Source organism: Ascaphus truei, chromosome 5 (genome assembly GCF_040206685.1).
Source record: "Ascaphus truei isolate aAscTru1 chromosome 5, aAscTru1.hap1, whole genome shotgun sequence".
Taxonomy (NCBI): Eukaryota; Metazoa; Chordata; class Amphibia; order Anura; family Ascaphidae; genus Ascaphus; species Ascaphus truei.
Window position 1 is genome coordinate 162,801,270 of NC_134487.1, and position 22,649 is coordinate 162,823,918.

The following is a 22,649-nucleotide window of genomic DNA, read 5'->3' on the forward strand; positions in this document are numbered from 1 at the left end:
CAGTATCTATCTTTATACATGACATCGTGAGCGGTATACTCTCTTCTGACATTGAAGAAGCTTCCTATTAAATTTGGTTGGAAATTGAATTAATTCCTCTTAAACTTTTTTGGTTTTCAATTAGCAATGAGATGTAATTTCTTTTAATACCTACAAAACAGTAGATTGATCTATTATTTATCTGGTAAAATATTGGCACAGTTAGCAGCAAAACGTTTCGTACGGGTAGGCAAAGCGACCCGATGTTGCAAAGAGTGTCAGGAGATCGCATTGTATGTGAAGTTTCTCTTTTCCGTCATGCCATGTTATCGTTTTCATTAACGGAGATGGAATAAAGAAGTGATTTTACAGAAGACCGCTTGGACGCCCTATCTATTTCTGTGCTGCTTTGTACATTTATTTTCTTCTTGTATGGTTGCAGAAAGAGGGAAGGTGTGGAAGGTCGCGGGAAGGTGTGGAAGGTCGCGGGAAGGTGTGGAAGCTCTCGGGAAGGTGTGGAAGCTCGCGGGAAGGCGTGGAAGCTCGCGGGAAGGCGTGGAAGCTCGCGGGAAGGTGTGGAAGCTCGCGGGAAGGCGTGGAAGCTCGCGGGAAGGTGTAGAAGGTCGCAGTCTATCTCACATATAGCATTTATAGTGCTTCTGAGTGTTAACCCTTTACTGGCACGGCATACACGGTCACGCACTCCATGCTATTAACTATATCATTGTTTTGTTTCCTCTTCTCTCTGTGCAGTGGAGGAAACACAAAGGGCACAGTCTAACATTGGTAGTGTAGGACCTGCTAATAGGATCTGCCTTGATGTGGTCGCAGGCTTAACACGTTTTGACCAAAAGATTGAACCCATACTTATGAGAAGAAAAAACACAGAAAAAAACATATAGAAAATTAACTTAATCATAATGGATGTGCATTGGGGCTTCCTTGTTTACTGCTGTTTATTTGAGGTCACTCTCCCAGTAGCACAATACATATATAACACTGGGTTTTGAGCTTGCTGAGATTGTGTATCTGAAATCCTGATGCCCCTGGGAGTATGTTGTATTGTCGCTGCAAATTCTGTAACATGTTATTTTAGGATCTGTTCATTGTATTTAATGTTCTGCACACTGTCAGGCACTGCTGTACTTTATATTCTCCCCCTTTTAAAGTCTGCACAAGCAGAGGTTGAATGAAATAACCTGACTTATTTAAATATCCTAACTTTAATGCTAACCTTAATGCAGGGGTGCACACATTTCTTTGTACAGCCCCGCACTCCCTTACCTGCTCTCCGGCATCTTCTCCTCGGCGATGTCGCGTTGCCATGTCACGTCACGTTGTCATGGCATCATTTGACACTGCGCTTGTCATGGCGACGCGTCGTCGCTAACAGAGGATACAGTTACAGAGGCCTCTCTCTCCCGGTAATCAGTTTAAATGTCATGGTGAAGAGAGCGGGGCCTCTGTAAGCTCGGCGCTCGTGGCAGTTTTTGTTCGGAAATCCCCATAGACTTCAATGGGTAATTAAGGCCGAAAATGGCTGGAACGGCCGCATCGCACGATGCAGTATTATCCCCTGTGTCGGGAAGTTTGGTTCTCAATGTCCCAGCTCAAATTCTGCCACTACTTATTGTGTGTCCTTTGCCATATATACCACTTTATTGCAACTAGCTAGGTACAACATGGTTATAGACCAATTGGCTATATTTGATTGTCCCAGAATCTTTTTCTGCCAGAGGCTGCAATGGGGACACATTTCCGCATGTTCTCTTATATTTTGTAGTTAAATAATTGTGCGTCCCTGATGATGACCCCCCTGTGGGGACCAAAATGTTGGTACCACTTGCCATTTTTCAACATATGACTTGTCATTTAGCAATGATTTCTTAAATACACAAGTTCACTTAAATGATTGGAGTGCTGCTATTCCTATGGTCATCTTCCTGCAGAATAAATTACGTGACTAATTAAGCATAGCGCTCAAACAATTTATCCACAGTGGTCCTGTGGTTAAATTAAACGTTATTGACTTCTAACGTCTATTTAATCTGTGGTTCACTTGCTGATAAAAAAAAGCATTTTAGGATAATAACACGCACTTGAGGTTGAAATCTGACATGGCTTCAGGGAATAACCTTTTCTTTAAATATGCAATCCCCACTACTCTAATCTGAAACGGGATCAGGCAGAATTTAGCTTTGCTAGTTTTAGGTATGTGGACTCCCCTGTGATCCAAATATTTACGGTTGACCATTTTTGTTTTTTTTGTTTTGATTGGGAAAAAAATATTGCTGCCACATCAGCCTTGTTTTGGTAAACCAATAGAAAGCTGCAACGTCATTGAGACCATAACATGGTGGTTTTCTAAGGCTGCGCTTATAGTGACGGCAACGTTGCGTCAAAACAAATGCACTGTCTCCGTTGCCTGCACTTATAGTGGACGCGATGACGATGGCACGACGGAGCAACAGCGCTACCAAAAATCTGGTAGTCAGTAGAATTTGATTTTTGGAGAGACGGTCTCCACATGTGAGTGGCTATAAGCCAATCAGAGAGCTTCTCCGTCCGTCTGCCTTCCCCCTTGCTGACGTCACTGGCCTTGTAACCAGCGATGTCTCCAAAATATGAATTACAACTTTCGCAATGGCGATGGGTGACGTCATCGGTCCCGTCGCCATCGCCGGCTGTATAAGCTCAGCCTAACGGTTAAACCTGGCCACCACCAACACCTTTTTTTTTTTACCAGCAAAGAAAAATTAATGGGTGGGGTTCACTGAGATGCAGACTCAGATCAGCTGAGCTCCCCATATTAATCCTGTTATCTAAATTCTATTAAAGTGAAAATAGGCATATTGCTTTTTGGCAATGCTAAGATTTTTATCCGGAAACTAGAAATCCCCAATGTAACATTTGTCAATGTTTCCCAGGGTAAACACAAATGTATTCCTGGTCACAGGGAGTGGTGATCTTTTAGATGTTTAATATCCACAAAGTGTAAGAATGTAGCTGTCGCACTGAGAACATCCTAATACAAATAGCTTTTCCATGGGCATTTTGCCTTCCTCCCTTTAAACGTAAGAGATTTCAGCTCATATTTACTAAGCAGTCTCCTGCCATAGCACACCTTCTGTCTTCCACGGCTGGAAGGTGTCCTATGGCAAGAAGACTGCTTTGTAAATGTGGCCATTTTGTGTTATGACAAGATATTCATTGTGTATCTTGAATCATTGGACTTGACTAATTTAAAACAGGTGTGTTTGCATTTTTAAAGCATCAAAACCTATGATTTTTTTTAAAAATAAATCTGTTCTGTAGTACTAGATAGTGACTTTTTTTAAATTCAAACTCTTAATTACATTTTTAATGAGTTTTAACATACTGAGCATCCTTTGATTCCTATAGCAGGCTTATCCCACCTCCCCACCAGTGCAAGATCTTTGTAACACTTTCCTGTTTGTGATAATTTGTTGCCAATGTTCCCAGTGCTTTGTGTTGACAATAGTCAATGTTACCTTCGTAATAGCTGAAAACATTGTAGCTGCTGAGTTACACTGACTGAAGGATTGATTGAAACGGAAAAGCAGCCATTATGTTAGGCACACAATCAGGATTTTGACAAGTACAGAACAGGAGCACCAAACGATTGCCAGCATAGGTAAGAATGTAGAATTATACATCGCCACGCGCTTTACATATATACAAATAAGAAGAAAAAAAGGGGGAGGGGAAGTGGTATTACTGCTTCAAATGCTCTGCAGTGCTCGTAAGTAGTTTCCTAACTGGGATCAAACAAATAAGTGCAATGGACTTTATACAAATATCCAATAAATAAAGCAAAGAAAAAAAGCTAAAGCAATGCCGCCTTAAAAATTTATTATATGATTTAGATTTTTGTATCAGGTATAACTTATTTTGCACATCTGGTAAAATATTGATAATAGATCATATCATAAAATGTTCTTTTCCTTCCCTCATTTGTGTTCCCAGGTAATGTCTGCTCAATTTTAGCCATAGGTGGATCATTTCTATGTGTAAAAACAGCAAGTAAACCACAGATGAAATGGAAGTTAAAGGTTAAGGAGTATTATACGGGAGAATATTTTCTGTGGATCCACATCTAAGAAATATCGGTAAAAACAAAGTGGATGGGGGGGAAAAAGTTCAATCTAAAATATCAAAATTGAGGAACGGCATTATATAATATAAATGTAAAATGTACAGTTCGAAAATGGCAGGCATATAGGGAGGGGTCCATGTTAAAATGGATGAGAAGTAAAAATTGACTCACTGTGAGTGCATGTCATCTACCAAGAATCCCTGGCTGCAGTGGAAGCATTGCATGCTAAGAGATAATGGTGAAAAGAAAGGGTTGCAGACCTGTCTGAGACATGCAAATATACACACAAGGGGTATTTTTTATTTTCTGTAAAATGGAGGGTTTTTGTCACTTTTTTTTTTTTACCCACCATAACTTTTTTAATGTCTTGTTTTAGTGAAGATCTCTTTACATAAGGATTGCGCTAAATAACTTGCGTACTTGTTTTTTTAAATTATTGTTCCTAGAAAACACGGATATGACCCTGGAATTTTTCATAACAAATGGCAGGGAGTACGGTAATAAGTAGAACATGTCTGAGTAAGTAACATGACAAATCATGTTTAAAAATGTCATGGGTTCAAGGGCTCAGGTTTTACACACTAATTGTTTGTTTAGAATTGCTCCTTCTGTCCCGGTTCTCACAATAGCAGGTTGGCTCCCGGGCTCCCTTTGGGCTGCAAACAATAACATGGCCTAAAAGGAATGTAAATTGGTACGTACGCACAAGACAAGAGATTGCACAGGAATGCTGGAAAGCCGGTTTCCTTTGCTGTAGCACTAGCGCACATTGAGACTTCAGGACACTGACGATATGCAAGGAAGAATTCAAGTGCGACATTCTTCAAGAGTTTGAAGAGGAACACTAGAAAGCCACGGATACAACACGCAAAGCTGGAGAGTCCTGTGTGTCTGGAAGATGCAGGGATATTGGTAGACTGACGAGAAGCTTGTGCAGTGCAAGCTGCGAAGCTGGGAGAACAGGGGAGCTGCCATCCTGTCTCACTGGACTAATACTCACCTGGTGTAGGACGCACCTGAAGACAGTGCCGATGTGTACGGCTGTCTAAATCCACAAGAAGAGAAGGGATAGACAGGCTGGCTTTGCCTGTGAGCGGGAAGAAATAATCCAAGAAGTCAATGACAGTGGAGTACCACTGGCTTTTTCTGGTGTAAAACCTATACACTATATTTGCACATCTGTTTTAAAAATAACAATAAACGATAGTTTCTCTGTGTTTACTCTGTTACAGCATAAATATAACATACATCTTCTGAAAACAAAGCCCAAAAAGTTCTCCAACATTATTACTATAATATGCTCACCATCTATTTGGCTCTAATTAAAATATATACTAGAATAAAATCCCATCAATAATGACGTATTTGAATTTTGTCTCTCTCTCTCTCTCTCTCTCTCTCTCTCTCTCTCTCTCTCTCTCTCTCTCTCTCTCTCTCTCTCTCTCTCTCTCTCCATCCATCCAATACTCACTGGTATGTTTGTATGTATGTGTGTATGTGTATACACGCACACGCACACACATAGCAAATATTCCTGTATGCTCATTTGCATGTCTTAAGCAGGTCTGCACCCCCGCCTTTCACCATTACCACCCAGCACACAGCACTTCCACTGCAGCAAGGGATTCTGGGAAATGACATGCATATGGGCACACAGTGTCACCTCTTGCTTCAAAACCATTTTTAACATGCTATATGCTTTGCTGTTGAGGGTTTTTGTCACTTTTTTTACTCACCATAACATATATATATATATATATATATATATATATATATATATATATATATATATATATATATATATATATATATATAGTTAAGTTATGTATATATAATAAAAAAAATAAAAAAAAATATATATATATATATATATATATATATATACATACACACACACAGTACATACATACACACACTGCATTTTTCTAGTGATACTAAGTGGGCAAGTAGCAGTGACTGGTATAGAAACACTCGTAAATGCTATGTGCTTGCTTGTAGTGACGATTCTGAGCAGCATTTTGTTTTTACTACTCTAGCCTCCTGGGGGGAAAAATGCTAATAATGTGGCAGCAGCAGCTCTTAGAAGAAAAGTGACTTTTAAAACTGTAACAAATACAAGAAACCAACCAAGTACTAAGGATGCAGAATTAAACACGGATACAAGGGCAAATGTGTAGTGTGTTTAATTCCTTGGTTGGATCTCATAATAAGCCTCTGTGTACGTCTGAGTTGCTTGGCACTGTCTCTGTTTTGATCAGCTGATTTGTGTGATTATATAGCACAACACAGTTTCAATCCACAACTGTCTCTTTATGGTTACAAATAGTATAGAAAAGCTGGCATTTATTATTTCTGCCACGGGATTGCCACATCACGCCATGGCAGCTGCAGCCAAAGCTGGAAGACGTACAGGCCCATATTTACTAAGCATGCCATAAAACATCTTCCAGAACTGTATGACACCCTAAAGCCCATTGACTTAAATGGGCTATTGGGTGTCTTCCAGCACCACAAATTGCATAATGGCAGAAGACAGCTTGGTAAATATAGCCCATAGGGTCATATTTATTAACAGTACTCTGTCATAAGACACCTTACAGCACCTTAAGATGTCTTATGGCATGGCACCACTTACAAAATATGGGCCATAAACCTGAACTAATTGGGCCTTCCATTTCGTTTTGGAGGCTCAGACTGGTCAAATCTTGCCAGTTCATATATATATATATATATATATATATATATATATATATATATATATATATATATATATATATATATATATATATATATGCGCATGTAACCGCTCCAAGCGCCGCCCGCTCAGCGAGCTCAGTGCTAGCGGGGACGCAGCCTTAGGGGTTAGACTGACACAAAATAATATGAAGACTAGTGCCTGGGAACTGGAATAGTTACATAATCCTATGTCAAAGAGTAACCACAGGTAAATGACAGAAATTGTATGATTTGGGGTGTGAATGCCTTGTATACCAAACATATGTGGTACTGGTAAGGAGAATGCATTGCTGTGTGATAGAAAAGCAAATCTTAATTCGGTCATCAGAATCCCAGTGAGTAAACTTAGCTGGGAGTTGACCTTCTATTTACAACCTGCCAGACAGCAATCACTCCCACACTGCTTAGACGTTAACAGCGTACGCTGTAAACACGCCAACGAATATCCAAGTGCTACAGTACATCAATAACCCTCAGTGGCCTTTGAAGTACCACATTTCGACCCCTGAGCCGACAAGAAATACACAAAGTTAATCCAACAGTGACATTCATTCCTCCAGGGGATAAAATATTAGAATACAAAAGGATTAAGGATCTCATGCCTTTACCCCAAATGATTGTGACATGCTAATTATTGCAATTGCAAATCAAACCTTGATTGGTGGGAGTGAAAATCATTTTTGTTCAAATTGCGATTGGTTAGTGTGATATTGCCTTGTTAGCCAAGCTTTGTGTATATCTAAACATGCAATATCGCTCTAAAAGGGCACTTATGGTGCAATTATGCATCAATTTAGTGAATAAGCCCCTTAGCTGTAGATGTCAGTATACTTTGCTTCCCCCATGTAAGTAAACTACCGATTTCCCGACACTGGGCATTTTGACTTTCAAAACTTAGAAATTATAAGCACAAAGATGGCCAAGGCAACAACCAGTCTACACTTCCACATCCAAAGAAGGATCCAAATGTGTCTGAACTGAATCTCAGAGTTGGAAATTCAGGCTGAGCATCAAACTGGGAATAAATGGATAATGGATCCTGTATTCAAAAAATTACATTTTTATTTCAGATGGAACCTGAGTCAAAAAATGTAAATAGGCTGAGCAGCTACAGCCTGTGTGAAAAAGATCTTCAAACATTTTGCTACTGAGAATCTTTTTTTTTTTTTTTAAACTTTAGTTAAATTTAAAACCAGAGACAGAACATGAAACACAGACAGACAATATGAGCTTGTAGGTGTCCTGTATGTTTTTTAAATTTTAGTTGGCTTTATTTTGAAAAAAGGAACCCTACGCACAGAAAATGCTGTGTCCTAAAGTGTAAATAGTGCCTTTATCAAATGTTATTTAAAAAAATAAAAATAATATATGATTGTTTCTTTAACACAAAAGAAGTACAATATTTTTGAAACTGGGAGGTAGTTACTTTGCTATATTCTTATTTTGATATAAAAATATTAGTGATTAGATAGTAAGCTCTTTGGGGCAGGGACTCCTTTTCCTAATTTCTACTCTGATGTATGAAGCGCTTATTCCTATGATGTCACATGTGATACTGTGGTACCGCGCTATGTACATGGATGGCGCTATATAGATAAAAAAATATACATTCAGACATTCCATCCAGCAATTATGGTGTAGGATCGCTAATCTTGTCAATGAAATCCTTGGGGTCCTGCTTCCCCAGGATTGCTAAAACCTCAGCCCAGGCTGATCTCCCACATTCTCACTATCGCTGGGCAACATTTTGTGATTACTGCCAATTAATAGCGAGCACAGTCTTCTTCCATCTCACAATTGCTTATGTGAGATAATAATTTGTTATGAAATTAGTTTATTTTGGAAAAAACAAAGTGTCTTGGTGAATCAGAACTTCAACAGGTATTGGAGATATGGGAACCCTGATATACATGTAGCCCCCTGTAAACAGCACAGTCTATACATATCTTTCTCCTACTGAGGTAAGTCCTGTTACAGGCAGGCACCAGTAGTAATCATGGGTTTTCCCCCCTTCTAGCCCTGCCCTGAGTGATAGATGCAGGCCCCTGACTCTGCTGCACGCATGAGCCAGAGGGGAGGTCCTGCTGACATCATGAGGGGTGGGGCTGAGACTATTTAGCAGCCCATTCCTATAAGTGACAGTTAGTCTAGTCTGTCCTGGGAGTTGGAAGAGAGGGAGTAGGTTGAGCTCTCTCCTGGGAGCAGGAGAGATACTACAAAGACTCTTGCCTATGATAGTGTCGAGGAACAGAGCTCCGGTGGAAACAGTGACCCTCACCCTGATGAGGGGGTGATGGGGAGGATCTACCCCCGCCCAGAGGGGACCCTCTGAGGCGGGCACTGGGGTATTGAGACCCCTCACAGACCATCCTGTGGAGTACTATTTGGAGGAAAGGAGAGAGAGGTGAAAGGCTGTACACTGTGGGATTATTGCTGTGTACTGCTACTGCTGCTGTTGTTGTTGCGGCTGTCTGCTGCAAGGCTGCTGTGTACAATAAAGAGAGACATTGCTGATCTTAATAGAGACTGTTGTGTGATTCTGGAGCATCCACCCTGGGACCAGGGGTCTATTCTTCTGTACGGGTCCTACCCCATACTCCTGGGAAGGTACAGGGGATGGAGGCGCTGCACCACCACTAAGAGAATGAGGCAACTACCCCAGAAGCCTGGTCTGGTCTCCCCAACAACATCGCGGGAAGCTCAGGCCCTCCTGTTCAACGCAGGTATGCACCACTCAAGCACATGTAACCAGCCCTCACACACCCTAGATATAGCATATGTGTCTGGGGGGGGGGGGACAAGGGTTACATACATATACCCAACATCATTCTACATAACTATGTACCATAACTCCACGCCACAGTGAAAAATGAGTGAATAAGCGCTAGTTGTGTACATAAGTGAAAGAAAATGATAAAGGTGATTAATATCTTAGAAATAAACTCCAATATATATAATAATATACCCTAGTTCTCATTAGATAGTCATTGATTAGCCACCAACTCTTAAAGCTGAGACAATGAGCCATTATTTGGTCACTTTTTATAACCCATTGATCGCTCTGTATTGGCGTGAGCAAGTCATACTTTGGGGGTTACTCATTAAACTGCAAAAATGTGGATCAGGCACTATCGCACAGAAATTCCCACTGATTTCAATTAAGTCAAAGGCAAGTTGGCTGTTCACTGAACAAATGAAGTTTGAGGCACCACCAAATGTGTATTACTGCTGTAAAGTGCTATAAATATATACATACACCATTGGAGGCACATACTAACACCTACATACAGAAACAAATGATGTAGTAAAAACTTCCATGCTTCTCAGGCATCATTTCTTCTGTTGAGCCAAAAATGTGGATCTAGAAATGAGCCACATTTTGATAACCCTTCAGCACTGGAGGAGTGATTGTAGCTCTCCATCTGACACTGGTAACTTGGCATGGGGACAGGTAGCATTGCAATTCGAAGATTATCCTGGTAAAATTCCAGTGGAAAGAGCTGGTCTCCTGGAGCCCTTTTGTTAGTGGTGCTTTCTTATAAAGACTCAGAACATCACCTGCTCAACCTAATCTCATGGGAAAGTGTCACCTGATTAACCTCTATAATTACTGAATTTCACAGGCTGCCAAGGACCCAAATAAGTCAAAGAAAACAGCATGTGATGTAATATTGCTGATGTAACAGTGGAGGATTGTTAAATGTGTACAACCACTTGGCAACATAGAGCACAGATGTCCACCTCTTACGGACGGGAATCTGTGAAATTTGAGGGTTCTGGACCAAAAATAGCTTCTACATAAAACACATTCTGGTGCCAAAAGACATGTTACTGACTAGTCAAGTTGTCTTCCAGCGCCAGAAGGTGTCTTATGCAATAGCACTAATTGGTAAACACAACATAAAGACTTCTAATTGCTTGAATAAAAGGTAATGTATCATTAACTGCTCACCACTGACCATATTGAACCTAGTTTCTCTCATAGTCCCACCATATTGTGCATAGGGAGTTGCAGAACACTCTGTGTTGTAATCAAGCCTTTCTTTTTGTTTGCATTTTATTTGCAGTTTTCAATGGGATAGAGAACATAAAAGGGGAACATTCAGGACCAAATCTAGCAGTTTTTACATTAAATAACATACAGGCCAATCTAGCCACCCTTTCAGTCAAATTCGTACAGTATTGATGGGGTCAAATTAACTACCATTAACACGTTTTAAAGAATAAACAAACCAGACAAATACATGGGGAGAGGGGGGAAGGGGAGGAGGGGAACTCCTTCATCAGTCTTAGGTTTTTAACTTGTCTGTTCTCCAGTACCCATGCTCATTGTTTCAGGCTTTGTGCGTACGACCTCGGAGGGAACGGTTGTTCCTCTCTATATAAAGGATAAATTTCTATCTCCTTGTCCCCCTTCTCCCGCAAACCAGGGATCCCAGATTTGGGAAAACTTATGGCACTTCTCTCTCAGGAATACAGTGAGTTTCTCCATAGCAGAGATATGCCATATCCTACGTTAACCATGGTCAGAGATGGAGCTTCCTGTTTTTTCCAGGACACCGCGATACAGCATCTCGTGGCTGACATGATTTGGGCGATCAACTTCGCTGAGGCTCGCGGTAAACCTTGAATTGGCCTTCCCATGAGGGCAACCCATGGATCAGGTCTCAATTTAACGTTTAACAACCTATTGATAAGTTGGAAGACAAGCTACCATAGGGGGACCATTTGGGACATCTCCACCAAATATGTAACATCGAACCGTTTTGTCCGCATCGTCTAAAACAGGACGGCGAGTGAGTTTTAAATATTGTGTTGAGCCTAGCCGGTGTCATATATCAGCGAAATAATAATTTGTAGGAGTTCTCTTTTACCACAATGCATATTGAGCTTTAAGCGTCAGCTTCCCATATATCTGCCCAGTCTTCGTCTTCGAGGACCTCTTCTAGTTCTTCCTCCCATTTCAGCATATAGAGACATTTTTCTACCTGCATCAGAGCTAATTAGAATATGGTACAGGGCAGATATCATACCTTTCTCCAGAGCTTAGTGTCTATAAAGCTTTTCAAAATAAGTGGAGGCAGGGGACTCCCTGACCCTGTAATATTGTGTGACAAAATGTTTTACCTGTAGGTAGCGAAATATCTCAGAGGGGGGCAGATTTCTTTTTTTTTTTTAAATCTGGGAACAGGATAAGCCTACAAAGAGAGAACAGATCTCCTACTGTGACAATGCCGGCAGCCCTCCAGGCTTGGAATGCACCTATCGTTCTACCTGGGTCAAAGTCTGGGTTGTCGAAGAGCGGGATCATAGAGGAACTCACTGTTGTGAGTTTGAATTTAAATTTCACACAGTCCCAAAGTGTTAGGGAATGTCTAATCACTGGGTGGGATAGGGTGTTTGGCAGCCTATTGGATTTGGTTAGCCATAAATATGTTTTGATGTCCGCTGGTTTGGACTCAGCGTTCTCTATATCTACCCATCCTCTAGATTGCGGATCTGAGTTCCATAGTAGCAGCTGACTTAGCTGGGAGGCCTGATAGTATTTCAGAATATTGTGGAGGGCAAACCCCTCCTGACCTGTGGGCCTATATAGTTCCTCTCTCTTGACACTTGGGCGTTTCTTGTTCCAAACAAACTTGGTAATGCGGGATTGGAGATCCACAAGATCTTTAAGTTGTATCTTAATGGGAGAGTGTGGAAAAAATACAATATGCGTGGAAGGAGATTCTTTTAATAGATATTATTTTGCCAATCCATGAGATATTGTATTTGATCCAGGATCCCAAATCTTTCTTCAGATTTTTAAATCGTTTCGGATAATTACATTTGTATATGGTTTTATATGATTTTGTAACATTAATTCCGAGATAGGAGATATAATGTTTTTGCAATGAGAAATCGAAGTTAAATTTGAGAAGCTTGACGGTGTCGCTGTGCATGTTCACCACCAATGCCAGGGATTTGGTGTGATTGATTTTAAAGCTCGATCTGTTTCCTCAAGAGATTGGTAGAGGTTTGGGAGGGATATTAATGGGCATGTGAGGGTCAAAAAGACATCGCCCGCAAATAGGGAAATGTTGTAATTAACTTTACCTATGGTTGTCCCTGAGATGTTGGGATTAAGTCTAATAGTGGCTGCCAGATGCTCTATTGAGAGTGCAAACAGTAGAGGGGATAAGGGACAGCCCTGCCTAGTGCCATTAGTTATTTGGATTTTATCGGAGAGGCAGCCGGCACATCTAACTCTAGCTGAAGGTTGTTGGTAGAGACCTCTGACCACTTGTAGGAATTAACCTGTAAAACCCATATATTTTAGTACAGAGAATAAGAAATCCCAGTCAAGTCTATCAAAGGCCTTTTCGGCGTCTAGAGATAGGCAGAGAGTTAGGGGTACCTCCCACGTTTGCTGAGTGAGTCAGATCTACTATACGACGTATGTTATCTGCGGCTTGTCTGGAAGGAACAAAACCCACTTGGTCGTGGTGCACTAGGTGTTGCATGTACTCATTTAACTAGTTGGCCAGTATCTTGACAAATAACTTCGTCAGTGTTAATTAGGTAGATATGGCAGTAGCTCGAACAGTTAGAGTGGTCCTTTCCTTTTTTGGGTATCACCACTACTGTATATTGGCTGTAGACATAGTGTAGGGAATGGTCTCTCCCTCCATAAATTTATTAAATAGGGTGGTAAGCTGGGGGGGCGATAATTTTAGCGAACTTTTTGTAGTATATACCGGAAAAAACATCCGGACCAGGAGATTTAAGGTTTTTAAGGCCTTTAATTGCCGACACGACATCTTCACATTATATTCTTTGGTTAAGTTTCAATGCCTGTTCTGGTGTTGTGTGGTAAAGTGACTTGACCGTAGGAAATTGGAAAGACTGGTTTTGGGGGGTGGGTGTGAGACCGTATTAGTCTTACCATATAGATCTTGGTCAAATGTTCTGAATTCTTCTATTTTGGCAGGATCATGTGACAAGACACCATCCTTTAGTTTTATAGCTGGACTCCTCCCGGGCTACCCGTGCCTCTTAACTTCCTGGCTAGCATGGTGTGGGCCTTGTTCCCCCTCTCGTAGTATTTCTGAGACGTCCATCTCATTGCTTGCTCTGTTTTATTTGCCAAGCAAAGGTTTAATTCCCCTCTGGTTCTGATTATTTTTGCCAGTATCTCGGCCGATTTACTAGATTTGGGACTCTTTTCTAGAGTTCCTAATTCTAGGGTTAACGCCTCAGATAGTTTTATCCTATTTTTTTCTTATACGAGGCTACTCTCATAAGTGCTCCTCTTATGATGGCTTTGTGAGCCTCCCAAACCGTGGAAACCGAGACCCGAGGGCAATAGTTGTTTTCAAAATAAAATTTGATGTCCTCATTTAGGGGAATAACCACATCATGGACACTAAGAAAAACCATTGAGTCTCTATTGGCCAGCCACCCTAGGAGCAGTTAAGTTTAGAATTGTGATATATATTAACGCATGGTCTGACCATGTAATAGGATGTATGTTTGCTTTAGGAATTTTGTCCACCAGTCTCGCATCTGCTAGGATCATGTAAATCCTTGGGTGTGATCTATGGGGGGCTGTATAGAATGTGTAATCTCTTTCGGTAGGGTCAAGAGACCTCCATATATCTACAGTCTGTGATACCACTAATAGTTTAGACAATAATCTTGACTCCTGCGAGCCAGGACAACCTGCGTTCGGCTCGGGAGCACTTGATCTGTCTATTTTAGGGGATCGGACTAAGTTGAAGTCACCTGCCACAATCAGAAAGCCTTTTCTAAATTCCTGAATTAGGTCTAGAATTTTTTCGAAGTAGGGGACCCTTGCTGAGTTTGGGTCATAAATGTTGACCAGCGTGACCTCAGACCCCCCTATCCGCCCAGTCAACAGAATAAATCACCCTTCTTTATCTATTTTCTTGAGTTCTAATTGAAAAGGGAGTTGTTATTGAAAGCCATGACCACACCTCTTTTTTGAACTACCGCAGATGATTAAAATACCTGGGAGAAATGTTTATGTAAAAAGGTGGGTTGGTGTCACCTGGAAAAGTGAGTCTCCTGCAGAAAGATAACATCTGCAAGTTCTTTCTTATAATTCGAGAAAGCCATCTGGCGTTTAGCCTGGCTATTGAGCCCTTTAGCATTATAGGATAGTATTTTAAGGGTACCCATTATTATGGTGGTTTGAAAGCTAATCACTTATTCCTTTCTGGTACATTGAGTCTAACTGATGCAGGAACAGGGAAATACATGTCATCAAGAACTTTATGTTGGAACCATATAGCCCAGTGGTTCCCAATCTGTGCGCTGCGGCGCCCTGGTGTGCCGTGGCTTGCCTAGAGGGGCGCCATGATTATCCTCCCCACCATCCCTCCGATTATCCCTCCACACCATCCCTCCTGTTATCCCTCCCCACCATCCCTCTTAATGCTGGCCGGTCCGCAGGGGATTGGCTTCAGGTCAGAGGAAGCCATGGGCGGGGCTTCCGCTTTGTGCAGAGCACACGGTGAGTGTGTGTGTCTGCCTTCCCGCTCCTGGCTCCTCTGTCTGCTGGTGGCTGCGCGGTGTCCCGTCCCCTTCTTCCCCGGGTGATAGGAGAAGGTAGGGGGGGGGGGAAATGAGTTGTACATTTGCCTGTCCTGGACGGATCTCCTGCCTTTCCTCCCCCCCTCCCCCCAGTCACTCACATCCATCGCTGCCACTGCTCTCCAATGTGTGTGTGTGTGTGTGTGTATCTGTGTGTGTGTGTATCGGTATCTGTGTGTGTGTGTGTGTGTATCTGTATCTGTGTGTGTGTGGTGTGTGTGTGTGTGTCTCTCTGTGTGTGTGTGTGTATCTGTGTGTGTGTGTGTGTATCTGTGTGTGTATGTATCTGTGTGTGTGTGTATCTGTATCTGTGTGTGTGTGTGTGTGTGTGTGTGTCTCTGTGTGTGTGTGTGTGTATCTGTGTGTGTGTGTATCTGTTTGTGTGTGTCTGTGTGTGTGTGTATCTGTGACTGTGTGCAGGGAGCCGCTTGCACGGATTTCCTGCCTTTCCCCCCTTCCCCCCCCAGTCACTCACATCCGTCACTGCCTCTCCTCTCCAATGTGTGTGTGTGTGTGTGTATCTGTGTGTGTGTGTGTGTGTGTGTATATCTGTGTGTGTGTATATATCTGTGTGTATATATCTGTGTGTGTGCGTGTATATATCTGTGTGTGTGTGTGTGTGTATATATCTGTGTGTGTGTGTATATCTGTGTGTGTGTGTGTGTGTGTGTGTATATATATCTGTTTGTGTGTCTATATATCTGTGTGTATATATCTGTGTGTGTGTGTATATATCTGTGTGTGTGTGTGTATATATCTGTGTGTGTGTGTATATATCTGTGTGTGTGTGTGTGTGTGTCAGTGACTATGTGTGTGGGGATCAGTGACTGTGTATGTGTATCAGTGACGGTGTGCAGGGAGCCGCCTGCACGGATCTCCTGCCTTTCCTCCCTCCCCCCCAGTCACTCACATCCGTCGCTGCCTCTGCTCTCCACTGTGTGTGTGTATCAGTGTGTGTGTGTGTGTGTGTGTGTGTGTGTGTGTGTATCTGTGTATCAATGACTGTGTGTGTGTATTAGTGACTGTGTGTATCAGTGACTGTGTGTATCAGTGACTGTGTGTGTGTATCAGTGACTGTGTGTGTGTGTATCAGTGACTGTGTGTGTGTATCAGTGACTGTGTGTGTATCAGTGAGAGTCTGGGAGAGTGTGTGTCTGGGACAGTGTGTGTCTGAGAGAGTGTCTGTCTGAGAGAGTGTGTGTCTGAGAGTCTGGGAGAGTGTGTGTGGGAGAGTCTGGGAGAGTGTGTGTCTGAGAGTCTGGGAGAGTGTGTCTGAGAGAGTGAGTGAGTGTGTCTGAGAGAGTGAGTGTGTCTGAGAGAGTGAGTGTGTCCGAGAGTGAGTGAGTGTGTCTGAGAGTGAGTGAGTGTATCTGAGAGAGTGTGTCTGAGAGAGTGAGTGTGTCTGAGAGAGTGAGTATGTCTGAGAGAGTGAGTGAGTGAGAGTGTATCTGAGAGAGTGAGTGAGAGTGTGTCTGAGAGAGTGTGTGAGAGAGAGTGTGTCTGAGAGAGTGAGTGAGAGTGTGTCTGAGAGAGTGAGTGAGAGAGTGTGTCTGAGAGAGTGTGTGTCAAAGAGTGTGTGTCAGAGAGTGAGTGAGAGTGTGTCTGAGAGAGTGAGCGAGAGAGTGTGTCTGAGAGAGTGAGTGAGAGTATGTCTGAGAGAGTGTGCCTGAGAGAGTGAGAGTGTCTGTGAGTGTGTGAGTGTGTGAGTGTGTGTGAAAGTGTGAGAGTGTGTGTGAGAGTGTGTGAGAGTGTGTGAGAGAGAGTGTGTGAGAGAGAGTGTGTGAGAGAGAGAGTGTGAGAGAGAGTGTGTGAGAGAGTGTGTGAGAGTATGTGAGAGAGAGTGTGTGAGAGAGTGTGTGAGAGAGAGTGTAAGAGAGAGAGTGTGTGAGAAAGAGTGTGAGAGAGAGAGTGTGTGAGAGAGAGAGTATGAGAGAGAGAGTGTCTGAAAGAGTGTGTCTGAGAGAGAGTGTGTATCTGTTGTGTGTGTGTGTGTCTGTGTGTGTGTATCTGTGACAGTGTGCAGGGAGCCGCTTGCACGGATCTCCTGCCTTTCCCCCCTTCCCCCCCCAGTCACTCACATCCGTCGCTGCCTCTCCTCTCCAATGTGTGTGTGTGTGTGTGTCTGTGTGTGTATCTGTGTGTGTGTGTATATCTGTGTGTGTGTATATATCTGTGTGTATATATCTGTGTGTGTGCGCGTGTATATATCTGTGTGTGTGTTTGTGTATATATCTGTGTGTGTGTGTGTATATATCTGTTTGTGTGTGTATATATCTGTGTGTATATATCTGTGTGTGTGTATATATCTGTGTGTGTGTGTGTATATATCTGTGTGTGTGTGTATATATATCTGTGTGTGTGTCAGTGACTGTGTGTGTGTGTGTGGGTATCAGTGACTGTGTATGTGTATCAGTGACTGTGTGCAGGGAGCCGCCTGCACGGATCTCCTGCCTTTCCTCCCTCCCCCCCAGTCACTCACATCCGTCGCTGCCTCTGCTCTCCACTGTGTGTGTGTATCAGTGTGTGTGTGTGTGTGTGTGTGTGTGTATCTGTGTATCAATGACTGTGTGTGTGTATTAGTGACTGTGTGTATCAGTGACTGTGTGTATCAGTGACTGTGTGTGTATCAGTGACTGTGTGTGTGTGTGTATCAGTGACTGTGTGTGTGTATCAGTGACTGTGTGTGTATCAGTGAGAGTCTGGGAGAGTGTGTGTCTGGGGGAGTGTGTGTCTGGGAGAGTGTGTGTCTGAGAGAGTGTGTGTCTGAGAGAGTGTGTGTCTGAGAGAGTGTGTGTCTGAGAGAGTGTGTGTCTGAGAGTCTGGGAGAGTGTGTGTGGGAGAGTCTGGGAGAGTGTGTGCCTGAAAGTGTGGGAGAGTGTGTCTGAGAGAGTGAGTGAGTGTGTCTGAGAGAGTGAGTGTGTCTGAGAGAGTGAGTGAGTGTGTCTGAGAGTGAGTGAGTGTATCTGAGAGAGTGTGTCTGAGAGAGTGAGTGTGTCTGAGAGAGTGAGTGAGAGTGTGTCTGACAGTGAGTGAGCGTGTATCTGAGAGAGTGAGTGAGAGAGTGTGTCTGAGAAAGTGTGTGTCAAAGAGTGTGTGTCAGAGAGTGAGTGAGAGTGTGTCTGAGAGAGTGTGTGAGAGAGAGTGTGTCTGAGAGAGTGAGTGAGAGTGTGTCTGAGAGTGAGTGAGAGTGTGTCTGAGAGAGTGAGTGAGAGCGTGTGTCTGAGAGAGTGTGTGTCAGAGAGTGAGTGAGAGTGTGTCTGAGAGAGTGAGCGAGAGAGTGTGTGAGAGAGAGTGTGTCTGAGAGAGTGAGTGAGAGTATGTCTGAGAGAGTGTGCCTGAGAGAGTGAGAGTGTGTCTGAGAGAGTGAGTTTGTCTGAGAGAGTGAGTGTCTGAGAGTGTGTCTGAGAGAGTGAGAGAGTGTGTCTGAGAGTGTGTCTGAGTGTGTCTGAGAGTGTGTCTGAGAGTGTGTGTGAGTGTGTGAGTGTGTGTGAGTGTGTGAGTGTGTGTGAGAGTGTGTGAGTGTGTGAGAGTGTGAGAGAGAGTGTGAGAGAGAGTGTGAGAGAGAGTGTGAGAGAGAGAGTGTGAGAGAGAGTGTGTGTGAGAGAGAGTGTGTGAGAGAGAGTGTGTGAGAGAGAGTGTGTGAGAGAGTGTGAGAGAGAGAGAATGAGAGAGTGTGTCTGAAAGAGAGTGTGTCTGAGAGAGAGTGTGTCTGAGAGAGAGTGTGTCTGAGAGAGAGTGTGTCTGAGAGAGAGTGTGTCTGAGAGAGAGTGTGTCTGAGAGAGAGAGTGTCTGTATATACAACTTTGTTTTTACTTTGGGCACCACAGAAAAATCCTGATCGCCTTGGGGAGACTTGAACCGAAAAAGTTTGGGAACCACTGATATAGCCGTTCTGTGTTTGAAGGTGAAGGGAAACACATAGGGAAAGAGAAAACAATAATAACTGTACATAACTAACACATTAAAGGGAAAAAAAGGGCTCATTGGGTGGCCCAAAAAGTCAGGACTCATTCTTTGCCAACTTATTGGCATGTGTCAGACAATAACTAGGGTCAAACGCCTGTGATGTAACACCTGCGGCCGCCCATCCGCAGCCCCAGGACCTCGTGTCTTAAACATTTGGCAACCTCCATTACTCATGTTACTATAGCTCCCTCCCCCACATTTAGTAAAATAACCCATATTTTAGTGATGGTGTGGGTTGACCCACTACTCGTTTACATGGTTACAAGAGCATAAGAGCAATCTATGTAATTCAGGCCAACAGTGGCAACATCTTATAGCACTATCCCAATATGTTCATGTTCTCTATTTAACGAGACCCAAGGTGCTTTGCAAAGAGCCAGATCATAAGTTTGGTCATGTATTACCCTTTATCCATTATATTTGCAGTCCATGTATAGTTCCACTTATCTTATGGGTTGTCTTTTTCCTTTTATTTTCTCCTGATGGGGGAGAGCAGATCCTCTCCTGCCAATCAAGTATTTTGGCCAGACATTAAGTTGGCCCCTCCACTGTGTGCTGTGTGCCTTTCTTTCTGGGATCCAACCTTTACCCACTTCAGTTGCTCTCTTTTCGGGGCTGATCCCTCTCTTTGCATTTCCGAGGGCTGCATCTGGAGCCCCAATTTCGCCAGAAAGTTGGGAGCTTCTCTGGGATCTTTGATTGAGGCTTGGGTGCCTCCTTTGAGCACCATGAGGCGGAAGGGGGAACCCCACTGGTATCTGATTCCAGCGTTGCGTAGAATTTCTGTGACTTTCTTTACATTTCTGCGTTTCTACAGTATAATTGCCGCCAGAGCTGGGAACAGCTGTAGTTTTATGGAGTCAAATTCAATAACCTCAAGGTTTCTAGCCACCGTCATGATTGATTCTTTTGTGTGGTAATAATGGAGGCTTAGGATCACATCCCTTGGTTTGTCTTGATTAAGGGCCCAGGCTTTAGGGCTCTGTGTGCTCTGTCCATTAGCATTTGGGAGTCAGTTAACTCGGGGCACAGCATGGTAAATACTTGTATCAGAAAGTCATTGAAGTCATCTACCTCTTCCGGTATAACTCGGACTCTAATATTATTCCTCCGAGAGCAGTTGTCATGGTCCTCCTGTAACTCGCTAAGTTCTGCCATCTGGTTCTTCATAGTGGCCGCGACTAACACCAGAGAGTCCTGAACTTCCCCGATTTCTGTGTCTCTGGCCTCCAGTTCTGTGGTACGCTCCTCCACGTGGGCTAGATCTCTGCAGAGCTCCTAAACTGCCTTCTGGATTTATAACTCAAATGCTGATTTTAGTTTCACATAGAGTTCGTCTATATCTTGTTTGGTGGAGTGTAAAGGAGCGGGGATCTCCTCAGTTTCTGATTCCAACTCACCCTGTGCTCCGGTGCCTTCTTGGACTGTTTGAGACTGTCCACGTTGTTAATGGAAGAAGTCGGATGCGCCGTCACAGAGCGGGGTTCTTTTAACCTTGGAAGGTAAGATATTGGGTGCGGAGTTGCGCGGCATTATTGAAGGTGAGATTGATTCTTGCAGGTGAGATTGGGGTTGGAGAGTTGCCAGTATATTGCTGAGTAGTAGTGATATGAGTGGTCCTGGGGCAGTGCTGCATGATTACGTGGCCACTTTGCTGCACGTCATGCGCGCGCCCCCATTTGGATTTTGAATGGTATGGAATTAAGTCAAACACAGTCTTTGTATTACAGGTTCCCACTTTGTCTTTTTTTGCAGGTGAGATTTGGCTTAGGGTATGGGTACCGCCTGGGGGGAGAGGCAGATCCAAGCAGCTCACCCAGGCAAAAACCGATTGAGCTTTTATTTATTGGGTTTTTTTGGTGGGCGGGGTGTGTGGAGGGGGTCCTTTCTGGATGTCTGGTGCAAACAGTCTTCCTCTCCCCATCCACTCAGTAACCCTTTAATTTCTCAAGGGTCTTCAGCGGCCATCTTGTCCAGCTTTTTTTTTTTTTAATTAAATTTGTTTATTTTGATTTTTTATTGTTTTTATTATTGGTGCTGAGGTTGACCGCAGCGGGGGTTCTCCGGGCACCACCCAAGGGATGTTTGCCACACAGGACCTTCAGGGCTCCACTGTTTGCACTCATTCAAGCCTTTCTTAGTGTGCCACAAACTGCACAGCAAAGCCTAAGGCTGAGGCCATAGAGGGTTGAGCCGAGCCACGCTGACGCTGAGGGCGCGATCGGAGGCGGGTGGAGACTGAGGGAGGCGGGGCAGTGATGTAGCTGGGCCAATCGCCCGCGATGCACCGACGTCGACGTCACGGCGCCGACGTTGACGCAGCTCCGCGCTGATTGTATGTTTTCAGCCGACAGCGCGCTGATAAACAGCTCGGCTGTCGGCTGAAAACTCCAGCGCCTCAGCACGCCTGCGGACGCTCGCGTGAGCCCCCTCTCAAGGCATCCTCATTGAGGATGCAGCGGCTCAGCGCGGAGCGTCCGCACGGCTCAGCGCGGCCTGTCCTTCTATGGACTCGGCCTAACTTCTCAGTTTAGAAGATAGCAAGGGTTTTTACTTCTCTGTCTGAAGTTGTCTGTGTCAAATTCTATATATTTGTTGCAAAATGAAGTACATAATCTGAAATGTGATGACTGTATTATAGTTGAATATAAGAGAAATTCTGCTATTGAATAAAGAAAATTGTTTGATTTTGATGAACAAGTATAGATTGTGATAAAAGGCAAAGGTATATCATTTTCACACCAGTGGGGCAAGACAGATTTGTCTGAGACATGCAAATGTACTCACAGGTGGTATTTTTATTTGCTGCACGGTGGAGGGGTTTTGTCACTTTTTTCTCCACCCACCATAACTTTTTTAAATGTCTGGTCACACCGTGGGTGTAATTTAATCATTATTCCACTTTTTGCTTGATTATTGAGTTGACTTTAAATAAACACCCCTCTTCCCTCTGAATACAGTGGGAAATTATTACTGTTGAATCAGATATAGAAATGTTGCCAATTCAGAACTATTTAAAACATACAGGCTCAAATTTACTAAGCAGTGCTACTTCATAAGACACCTAATAGCACCATTCAATGGACCAGAAAGTGTTTTCCACAGTCAGAAGGTGTCAGAGTAGCACTGCTTAGTAAATGTGGGCCAATGGCTCAGATCCACAAAGCTCCCTTATTGATTTAATGCCTCATTAAGTGCTAACGGGTAGCTTCACAGCTCACTAACACAGTGTTAAGTGCTGTTTGCAGTCGTAAAT

At 43.3% G+C, this 22,649-nt stretch overlaps 1 protein-coding gene across 6 annotated transcripts in view; it reads right to left on the reverse strand.

Annotated features, from left to right (window-relative positions):
• TCF7 (transcription factor 7) overlaps positions 1-22,649 on the reverse strand; it is a 187,577-nt gene that overhangs the window by 28,646 nt on the left and 136,282 nt on the right. For 3 of the 6 annotated variants that reach the window (XM_075601171.1, XM_075601174.1, XM_075601175.1), the window contains 2 exons: positions 5,097-5,183; positions 4,268-4,321 (listed from right to left, as the gene is read on the reverse strand). The exons of 1 other annotated variant lie outside the window; for it this stretch is intronic. In XM_075601171.1, coding sequence (XP_075457286.1) covers positions 4,268-4,321; positions 5,097-5,183 — 141 coding nt within the window. The remainder of the gene's footprint in view (positions 1-4,267; positions 4,322-5,096; positions 5,184-22,649) is intronic. 2 more of the 6 variants (XM_075601172.1, XM_075601176.1) reach the window with 1 other exon arrangement.